A 10,712-nucleotide genomic window follows, 5' to 3' on the forward strand; every position below is an offset into this window, starting at 1 on the left:
ACATCATTTATTATAAATAATTAAATTTTAACTTAAAATATGAATATTTCTTCTCTAAAAAGTTATATATTTGATTAGAATTTAGATTAAAATCTATAATGTTCTATAAGTTTCTCATTTGCATAAAATTTATTTATTTACAACTATCGATAACCTTTTTTTTGCTCGTATTATTCGTGTTTTGCTCCCTTCATTGTATGCTTTTGTCAGTGCTGCTTTGACGGGTGGCAGAATGCCATTCATGGGATTTGGATACCCCTGAGCAGAAATTATTTGAAAACAAAAATGTATTTCATAAACACAATAAAAAAAATTGTATATGTTATATAGAAAGATACAGAAGAAGAGTTACCTGGAATTTAGATAACTCCATAACAGTATCGAAATCCTCCTGGCTTATTGAATAAGTGTTCATAAACTCTAATACCTGCTTAACAGCTTCATCCTGATCCATATCAGAGGAAAATGGAAACACTTTACAACAGTGATCCCTAGCATAAAATATAAGGCACAAAGGACAACTGCAAGCACATTCAGATGTTCGTATACAACAACACATCACGATTAATGGAAGAGAAAAATTATAACAATAAAAATAAATAAAAAATAGAAACAGGAGAACCAAAAGTACAAGTAGAACAAGATAAATAACATACATCACAATAAACAGATGAACAGACAAAATAAATGGAACTGGGAAACAAAGATGCGATTGGTACAAGGAGAACAAGGAAAATAATTCTTCAAGCCCACAAACCAGGCATGATGCAGAAGCAAAAAAAAAAAAGCAGCAGAGTGCAAAACTTGAGGTGGTCCAAGGTTACAATAGTTGGAAGTGTGTTTCACATAGCCCCTTTCTCATTACGCCCATCTCTCAAACAGCCAGATCCATCAAACAAGGAGCCAATCATTTTTATAAAATAGGTAGAGAAAGGTTCTTTAAAATACAGAGAGAGATGACCCCCACCCCCCACCCCAATTGCTTTTATATAATTCAGAAGGGCAAACTAAAAATAACACTAGTAGTTCAATGTGCGCTTAAAAAACAGGGGCATGAAATAGAATGGATGATACAGCCATTGGTCATGATACACCGTAGTCTTACATCTCTAGTTGCAAAAGAAGACGTAATATATATATATAACACACACACACACGTAAATCAATACAGATCACTCAGATATTATGGCATTTTTTTTCATAAAAGTAACAATAACGGAAATCTGAGGTGCCGCATTAAAACGATGATTAGGTATCACTTTACCACACAAGACAACAACATAAAGGGGGTTTGACTCCCCAAAACTTTTGAGTGGTAACCTTGGACACTGGACGAGCTCTGCCTAATATCTTCTTCATTCTCAAGCTCTCATCATGTTGATGTTATAAAATGCAAAAACACAGAAAATGGTTTTGAGGTAACCTAAAAACCTTTTCTCATTAACTGATACCTCCACCACAACCCAATTTCTAGCCCTTGACTTAATTATCGTTAAATTCTAGTCAATCACCGTTCATCTGTTACCCATCATCATCCCTCTCTCACTCTATGTTGATGAATTGCTAACTTCTCACTATGAGCCCTCAAGCTCTCAACCTTGGACTCTTCGTCTATATCATGTAATACAAATTTCGCCTCATGAATATAACCCGATTCTTGTTTCATCCTTTGTTCCTTCTCCTTTAACACGTCATGAATTTTCTCTATATCTGGTGAGTGTCATCACTGTCGTAGAAAAAGTGGACCATCTTGTCAGCTTCCACCCAACAAGGCCCTGCCTCTTTCCTTAACCTCTTTGCTTTTGCCATTTTTCTTACTTGCTTAAACCCGTAAATGTTTGAATCCTTCCCCTAGTTGCAAGTTCTCATGAAATCTACATGCACCAAGCAACATTTATCATATCCCTGTGTTTGGCTTTAATAACATGCTTTCTATGAGATATTTAGCTTCTTAAAGCGTCCATCTCGACCAAGAAGATCAACCATGCAGGCCTAGTACTCTATTCCGGGTTTAATCCATTGATTACGACACAACTGTGAGAAATATTCTTCACCTTCCTTAATGAGTCTTGAATGACTACAAGCTGAGAGTGTATCCAAATAACTATCCCCGTCAGACAGTATACCTTCACTACCTCGTTTTTTTCATTGTGACTGTTGAATCTTATTTGACTTGGTTTAGCTTTGATGTTGGCGTAGACCGGATGGTGGTGGACATAAGTGATGGTGAGGTTGAGACATTGGTGTGGAAGTGAGACAATGATGGATCTTCGTTACAAGATTTGTGATCCACCAAGTTCTTAAGGCTCTATATTAATCATCTAAAACGAAGACGATTGAAGAGAAACACATACTTTTCTTTTGTTTGATATATGAGAATAGGATGGTGAGCTAAAAGAGACTGCTATTAAAGAATGAGTCCAATAGACGCACGCCTTATTATGCTATTTCTTCTTCTTATTCTTCGTACGGGGTTTAGCTTGGTCTTCTGGAAGGAATCTCGTGTTTGTCATTAAAAGCCTCACACATCCAACTTAACTCTCCTAATCCTACTAATTTTCTTATTAATTAAAATATCTAATTTCTATAAATAATATATATTAAAAGAACAATGAAAATGGCGTTTGTAAAAAGATGTACTAGCACGTTGAAGTTGGTGTTGTAGGGCGTGCAGGGTGAGAGAGCTATCGGTGCCGCTGTGATTGTTTTACATGGCCATGCATCTTTGCCCAGCTTTTAGAAGAATATCATATTTTATCATGTGATAAAAGTTCAGGGTTAGTTAAGTTGAAAGGTGAGGGAAGCTCAGGTAATTTATAAAATGAGGTGGTGGTGATATACAGAAGGGTGATGAGGTAATTGGTGTTTTGGATACGGGGTCTTAGTGAGGATTCGATTCGGTATTTGAGGTAGAGGTGTCGATGGTGAGGGTCCATTTTCTATGTTGATGAAGTGTTAACCTTTTTGTTGTTGTTGAGGATTCGGTATTCTCAAACATGGATGTGTTAGATTTTGAGTTTTTCTATATGTTTAATTATTACAAAATCACACCTCTACATCTCCGTCTAAAAATGTCAAACACAAATGTTGGGCATGTATATTTTTAAGAAAAAACAAAGAGTCGAAGCAGGGAACTCATACAGTGATCTCCTTAAATTTACAGTTGTGTATGTAGGCAGATGAGGAACTACAAAGAAAACTCACCTTCATTGTCTTCTTTTGCCTTCCATTGGAGAAAGATTGTACCCTGACCATTGATGTCATCATCTTCAGATTCTGCCTTATAAAATCAATGGGAAGTGCACCACCAAGGTGTACCATTAAACCAGAGAACTTCATAGCCCCATTTTGAAGGCATGGAAGCACGTGGGGTGAATGTCAATAGAAGAGCGGTCCCAAAGAGTTTTCAACTTGCCCCTGCTCATAACAGAATGTACTGTATGAAAGCAGTAGTAAAAAGATCAACCATGATTAAAATGAACACCCTTTCGAAGAAACAAAAGAGATAAGCTCTAAAATGAAATTCATAACCATTTCCATCTACTGTTTCTTTTTTACAAGGCCAGAAGCATAATCACTCAAACCACAAAATTTATCAGCTAATTAATACTAATAGTACAGTTCCAAAAGTTGACTCATTTTTTACCAGGAAGAGCATAAAAACTTGTGATGAGCCTCTACCAGCAGCCCCATAGAAATGACGAAATAAAAGCGTCATCTTTAGCAGGTTCCAAATGTCCAGGAGCGCTTGTTCTGGCACCAAATGAATTCGGATGGCTACCACATACAACAATCAGCAGCTCTTCTCTCATTAGCCTTAATAGTATTATTCAATCAATCACTTGGGTCTCTCAAATGAAAGAGTTGACTAAAGTAATTAAATCTTATTACTTCTTCCGCTGCTTGCGGACCTTCACATATTTTCTGGCAGACTTGTCACCACCACTGGTACCCAATGAGAAGCTCCCTCCGACACCAAATTCCAGACTACCAGAAGCCAGAAATGGAGATGGATTCTGTGGTGCGGCTATGCTTGGTTGGCTTCCAATATGAAAGGAGCCTCCTCCTGATGGATTTGATGCACCGACAACAAACCCAGAAGTAGGCAGTGTGATTGGCTGTTGACCAAATGGCGCAACAGTTGGTGAAGCCTGAATTGTGTCATCAGCCATACTATCTTCCATTTGATCATTATTAGTAGAAGGTGTTGACTCAAACACCAATCCAGGACTAGTATTACCAAATGCATGCTGTGATGGATTAGCTGCTGAAGCTGAAGCGAATGAAAATATGGAACCTGAGGAGCCACCGGTGGATGACCCAAAGATTGAAGGTGCATTGCTAGGAGCATTAACAGAAGATGATGATCCAAAGCCAAATCTAGATGATGAAGAGCCAAATATGGGTGTCTTAGGGGCTTGCCAATTTGAGCCAAATGCGCCAGAAGCAATGCCACTGCTAGAGCTCAGAGAGTTGGTTTCTGAAGAGGAAGAACTTACTCCAAAAGTAGCACCTGAACCAAAAGGTTTAGCAATGGATGCCGATGACCCAAACATTGAACTGCCAGAGGAAAAAGTTGTATTCCCAGCCAATCCAAAGGATGAAGATGAAGCAGACGAAGAAAACTGAATGGGCATGCTTTGAGTTGAGGTACCAATGCCAGTTCCCACAACAGATAATTGGGTATTAACAGCATTGAAAGGATTTAAAACCTGAGTCTGGGTAGTGGATGTAGATGCAGCTGTAGCACTGAATCCAAAGATGTTGCTTCCAGTGCTCATGATTGCAGATTTATTAGAAAAGATACTACTTCCTGTACCAACTATTGCCGAAGATGTACCACCAAAAGTACTACAGGCTGTGCTTGTAGTTGCGGATGTACCGCCAAAGATAACATTGCCCGTGCTGGTAGTTGCAGACGTACCACCGAAGATACTACTGTCTGTGCTTGTCACCGTGGAAAATGTGCTGCTAAAAAAGCCACTTCCGGAGTTCAAAATGGTGGAAGATAAACCACTGAAACTGCTATTTCCAGATCTTGCGACTTCAGCTGTCGTGCCAGAAGTGCTGCTTGCAGCACTTTTAACTTCAGATGTACCACCAAAAATACTACTTCCAGAACTAGTAAAAGCAGATTCGGTTGATTCCCCCGAAGTTGCTGCTAATGTTGAAACTGAAGTTGAAGGGTCCACAGAGGAAGAAAACTTGAAAACAGGTGCAGCTGTAAAGTGAGGGATTGAAGACTCCACGGTCGGGTTGCTGGTATGGCTGATGGTGGCATTCACAGTTGCACTTGAAGAGGTGGCAGCAGCAGCAGAAGCATCTCTATTGGTGGCAGCTGCACTGGATGTTCTTTGACCAGTACTTGGAACTAGAGAAGGCACAGGTGGAGAGAATGAAAAAGGACTTGAAGCAAGAGACCCGTTATTTAAGGGAGAACTATCTTTTGAGGCACCAAACTTGAAGATACTTCCAGCTGATGTAGAAGTTGATACAGAAGAGGTGATTGCAGCTTCAGGTTTCCTACAGAAGATCTCATTCAGATTGTTCTCCATGTCAGTTTTATCTGACAAATTATTGGTTGTACCAGGAGCAGCGGCAGCAAAGCTGAACATAAGGCAACACAGCTTTTCAAGAAGAGTACCCCAGGAAGGATGAAAAACAAAACAAAACAAACTAGATATACATTAGACTATAACAGTTAGTCATATGGGCGACATACTCCAATAAGATTATGACACGTCATTTATTTGACTAACAGTTGACGTCTTGGGTGCAAACAGATGGATGACGACTTCCAAGTACTAAATTGTGAGTTTTTATAGTTTAGACGCTAAATTGAAATTTTGATTACACTTCTGTCGCATATTATCAGAGAACCTCACCATGCAAAACTAATTATCATCAAATGGACCAAAAAATTAAATAAATCCCAAATTAAAATCTACCATCTTGGAAGTCAGCTATATAATGGATTCTAATGCGGTGAACTATCATCAGCAATATAAGATTTATAATAATAAAATTCAGTTATTAGAAGCTAATCAATCTATGAAGAAAGTTCTCCCATTCTTTTTTCTTCCAAACCCATTTGCAAGTTTGAAGGTAAAAAGAAAGCAACCTGATGGGCGGAAATGTAAGATAAAAATATTAGCACAGAAACAACTTTTACCTTCTTTGACAGTGAAGACCGTAAGAGAGTTTTATGCATTGTTGACATGAAATCATCATTAAAATCAAATTTGGGGGATAAAAAGATAGTCATAAAATAAATCATCAAATGTTCACTAGACCATAATCAGGTGGATTAACAGAATTGAGTATCCGTGTTATAGTGGAGGTGAAGGATTTACAGAATTTAATAGTGACAAAGAAATTACTAAATGTTCACTGCATCATCAGGAGGATTTAAAGGATTTAGTGATGATATGAGGGAGGTAGAAAGGGTTAGATTTACCTCCAAAATCCCCTCTCATCTTTTATAAGAGCTGGATCATGATAGGGAAAACCTTTTAAACCCAGTCAGTCAACTAACTACTAATCTACTCCATTCAATTGGATAATAGTAACTCTACAGCCAAGGGTTAGATTCACCTCCAAAATCCCAACCCATCCTTTTATAAGAACTCTGAAACATGTTGGGTTAAAGCTTTTACTCCCTTTCAATCAACTAACCACTAGTGTACAACTTTTAACCATTATTAGTAATCCTACAAACATGGGCCACATTGGAGGTATAGAAAGAAAGGGGAACAGAAGACAAAGGTAAACAACTTTCCAAGTAAGGGAAGTTGAATAATGGATATTTACCAACCTGCTTGAGTTCTCTAATTTTTGGTTTGAACTTGTGGCAAGCTTAACACCTGAAGATTCAGTAACTGATGAAACCTCACCAGCATTTGTAGAGGCAAAGCCAAATGTAGTAACAGAAACATTTGATTGTTTTGCAGCCAAAACTTTCTCCCCAATGCTAAGCATATAAGGAGCATTTGGGTGCAAAGAGACATCAACTTTACTCGCAGTTAGAGTTGATGGAGATGCCATAAATGCTGACTGCACAGATGAAGTGGCCATCTCTACAACTGGAAAAGTAACACCAGCACTCTTTTCACTAGCTGTGGATCCATCAGATGTTTTCAAATCAGGTTTTTGATTGAATGCAGCAATTGGTTCAACTTCAGAAAGAATTGAAGGCTTCTTTATAGCTTCAACAGCTGCACTCGTACTCCCCACGACACAGTTATCCAACCTCCTGCTCCCTTCAGCATGTTTGGATCCGTTAGGATAGTTATCATCATCCAGATCCAGAAACTCCTATAGCAGAAACCATAAACACTAAGGTGTTAAAAATGGAAACAGAATAGGGGAAAACTGAAACTTAAATATATTCCTTCTCAATTCAAAAGGAGGAATTTAATAGAGCCTCATCTTGTGGAAACAATAACAGGCTACAGGCAAAACAAACAGAAGTTTTGATCAGTAATAGCTCAATATGATTACCAATTAACATATACCTCATGTGCACTCATCTGAAAAGCCTGACTCTTTTTTTGAGTTTGCTGTACGAGAGACTTGATCGCACTAGAATCAGTAGCATTAACACTAGGCACATTATTATCCTTCATTAAACTATTACTATCTATACCATTTACCGCAGGAACTGGCTTGTCAGGGAGAGCACCCAATGCTGTTGAGCCATTTTCTTTAACTTTATCATGTTTGTGAGAGATAGAGTCTTGAAAACCAATCAGTGCAGTAAGAGAACCATTTAATTTATCATTATCATTCATGTTCTCCAGAAATTTTGAAGAATCTACAGTCTCAAGGCTTTTAAGAGCCCGCCCACGTAGCATAAATGGTGACAACTTGGTGGGTGTTTTTCCCCCTGGGGAAACCATGATGTCCAGTTGCTGTAATATTTTTGAAGCCACCTGACAGGACTTGGATGGAACAGTGGTAAACCTTGTGCCAGGAGTGCTGTTATCCCCATTCTCAACTAGGCAATCTAAACCAGATGAACTAGTGTCGGCTACGTGAGCAGATAGAGGACCAGTTGAAGCTGGTAAACATAAGGTTCTTGAAGAAAGAAGATTGGACTTCTGACGAATCCACCGAATTGGGCCAACTGATCCTATATCATTGTCTAATACCAAATTCCTGAGCTTCCAAACCTGCGAATAAAAGAAATGCATACTGTATGATACACTCTAGATTTATAAAAGAAAATCCTGGAGGGAGAAATATAATGAACCTAAATTAGTAACCTCTGACTGGAACCAGAAATTCTGTTTTGCTCCCATGCACTCTGAGGCGATGATGGTCCATCAAAAGCCTCACTTGCAGTTCCAGAACTCTACAGAATAAGCAAACAACTAGGATAAGACAAATGATAAACAAGCAATTACAGAAGAGGAAATATTGCCAAGCAAAACAAAGTTAGGGGGAATTGCTGCATTAACCCTGGAATCAGGTGTCCGTGCCATGCTATATATTGCAGATCTGCCCCTCAATCTTGGGGTCACAAAACTGCTTCTAAGACTCCCAGCATGACCAGAAGATCTTGGCAATATCAACATTGTGGAAGGCGTAGAAGAGAAAATTTTATTTCTCGGAAAAGTTAAATCTTCACTGGGCACATGATTTTGTAATCCAGGCCTAGATACAGAAACATTTGTTGTCCTACAGCCCATGTAAGCTTTTGCAAGCTCAGCAGGTGAAGCAACAACCTCATCAACAACCTGCAGAACCATTAAAGTTCTTATTTTTAGTTATTTTCCTCTCAATCTACGAAATTAAAATTATAAAGACTAGATAAAAGCATGTGAGGGTATGTTAGCCCAGAAGCAAAATCAAGGAAAGAACGCTTTTCCTTACAGCTGAGCTGACAAGATGTGTTGAAATAAGATGGTTTTCAGTCACATTCTCTCTAACTGGGGTCTTTGGAAATTCTTCTTTCTTGTCGTGTGATACCATTGAGACCAAGGCAGACCTCTGTTCTTCATTTCCACCAGAAATGTCAGCACTTCTTGAGTGTAGTAAACTCGTCAAATGATTAATTTCAGATCTGAAAAAAGAATAATAACATTTATTATCTATAGAATCAATTAAATTCCTGATAACAGAAATACTACTACTCGAGTAGAAACAACATGCTAACAGCCCAAAAAAGGACCACTGAATTAAAAAATGATGTACAATTGGAAGCTGGATTGCCAAGAAATCAACTACAAAGGTTGCAGGAATAACCAGAATTTTTAGATCAACGTGATAAAATCCAATTCACACTTTCAGCCCTTTTCTTCCAGTTGATGGAAACTAAAAGAAATAGAAACTTCAGAATCTAAAGCGAGGAAATTATCACAATTGACACGGTTCAAAAAATTCCCTCAAAAGAAGGTAGCATAATTAACCTATGTTACTTGGACTCAGACGTAAGTTTCAGATACGGGTATGGTTAGGTTTTCTAAGTTTTTCTATAGATTTGAATGATACTTGCAGATCATATCCCCGTATCCAAGTGTCAGACAACGGTTCTTGATGAAAAATGAAGAGTCCAAGCCACATAAGATGCCATTTCAATTCGACATCAAGAAGATGCAATTTCAGCTCATCTTGCCTGGTAAATGTCTTCCGCTCTAAAATTTCCTCAAGTTCAGTAACTCCAGTTTCTTCAGTATGATTAACGGGATTCCTGCATCCTATAATGGCTCCTTGCAGAAAACATTCGTGTGATAGTAGTAATCCTATTTTGTTTAGAAGTCTTTTAGGACAAGAAAGATAAGTATTTGGAGTATTCATAATCTAGATAGAAGTTACTCAAAAATAACAGTGTCGAGCACAATGGAGAGAGTGAGAGAGCGAGAGTGCAAGTTTTCTGATGGAAAAGTGAGTGAGATCCATGGAGGGGGTACTTGGTCTGCGTTTGTTGATAATCTTAGTCGGAGAGTGAGCAGAAGAACATAAGGGGAACTTTTTAGTTATCATGGCAAAGTCATTAGGGTGTTCATTCCATTTATCAATAACAGACCGAAATATAAGGATTGCAAGTTTGCGTTCGTTCACTTTGCAAGCAAGGAGGATCTATGCAATGCGGTGGAGAAGACGAATAATGTCAGGGTTGATGGGAAGATAATTTCTGTGTCAGTAGCTAAATATGACAAGCTATCTGAGATGAAGAGTCGTGAAGGGTTTAGAGCGGGGGGTTCCAAAAGGTTAGAAACAGGTGAGTTGAAAGGCAGAAGAATGATCTCTCCAGCACAAGTGGCAGAGCAAATGGAGAGGATGAATAGGTTCCTTGATGGAAGAACGTATAGAGACACGGTAGTTGGGGTGAAAAAAGTTCTAAAGGGCCTTCAAGTAAGCAGTCAAGGGAATAAAAAAGAGGAGAATAAATCTTTGGAAGTCTTTATCCTAGTGGAAGAGAGAATATGGTTGAAATCTTCACTTACTGGCATTTGTAAAGATATCTTTGAAGTTGATTTTGTGCAGAAAGCCTTACGGAACGAGGGCTTCAAGGCGAAAGTGATAAGGTGGGGTTTTGCAAAGAATGCGTGTCTTGTAGTTTTTCAGTCGGTCGAGGAGAGAAGAATTGCAATGGAAGAAAGATGGGAAGCTCTGTCATTTTGGTTTCAATTATTGGATCCGGTTGTGGACGAGGGGGGCATCCCATTAGCTTATTGTGCGATTTCAATGGTTGGTGTTCCATTAAATTG

General features: G+C 38.5%; 1 protein-coding gene across 1 annotated transcript; it reads right to left on the bottom strand.

The window, feature by feature from the left end:
* Positions 1–3,791: 3,791 nt before the first annotated feature.
* Positions 3,792–9,798, bottom strand: LOC120120057 (nuclear pore complex protein NUP1-like). Its single transcript, XM_039139807.1, has 7 exons — positions 9,617–9,798; positions 8,875–9,064; positions 8,438–8,738; positions 8,264–8,355; positions 7,515–8,171; positions 6,815–7,314; positions 3,792–5,607 (listed from the first exon to the last, which is right to left on the bottom strand). The coding sequence occupies exons 1-7, from the start codon at positions 9,796–9,798 to the stop codon at positions 3,888–3,890; spliced, it is 3,642 nt and encodes a 1,213-aa protein (XP_038995738.1). The 3' UTR covers positions 3,792–3,887.
* Between the last annotated feature and the right edge of the window lie 914 nt (positions 9,799–10,712).

Source organism: Hibiscus syriacus, unplaced genomic scaffold, assembly GCF_006381635.1.
Source record: "Hibiscus syriacus cultivar Baekdansim isolate YM2019G1 unplaced genomic scaffold, ASM638163v2 tig00110332_pilon, whole genome shotgun sequence".
NCBI classification, from domain to species: domain Eukaryota; kingdom Viridiplantae; phylum Streptophyta; class Magnoliopsida; order Malvales; family Malvaceae; genus Hibiscus; species Hibiscus syriacus.

What these genes read in the sequence shown, in the direction of transcription:
- LOC120120057 (XM_039139807.1), bottom strand. Translation starts at nt 9,798, where the DNA reads ATGAATACTCCAAATACTTATCTTTCTTGTCCTAAAAGACTTCTAAAC. An exon ending in TTTCTGGTTCCAGTCAGAGG is followed by an intron (nt 8,172 to 8,263) that starts TTACTAATTTAG and finishes TTTTATTCGCAG; the next exon opens with GTTTGGAAGCTCAGGAATTT. An exon ending in TTCAGATGAGTGCACATGAG is followed by an intron (nt 7,315 to 7,514) that starts GTATATGTTAAT and finishes TTTCTGCTATAG; the next exon opens with GAGTTTCTGGATCTGGATGA.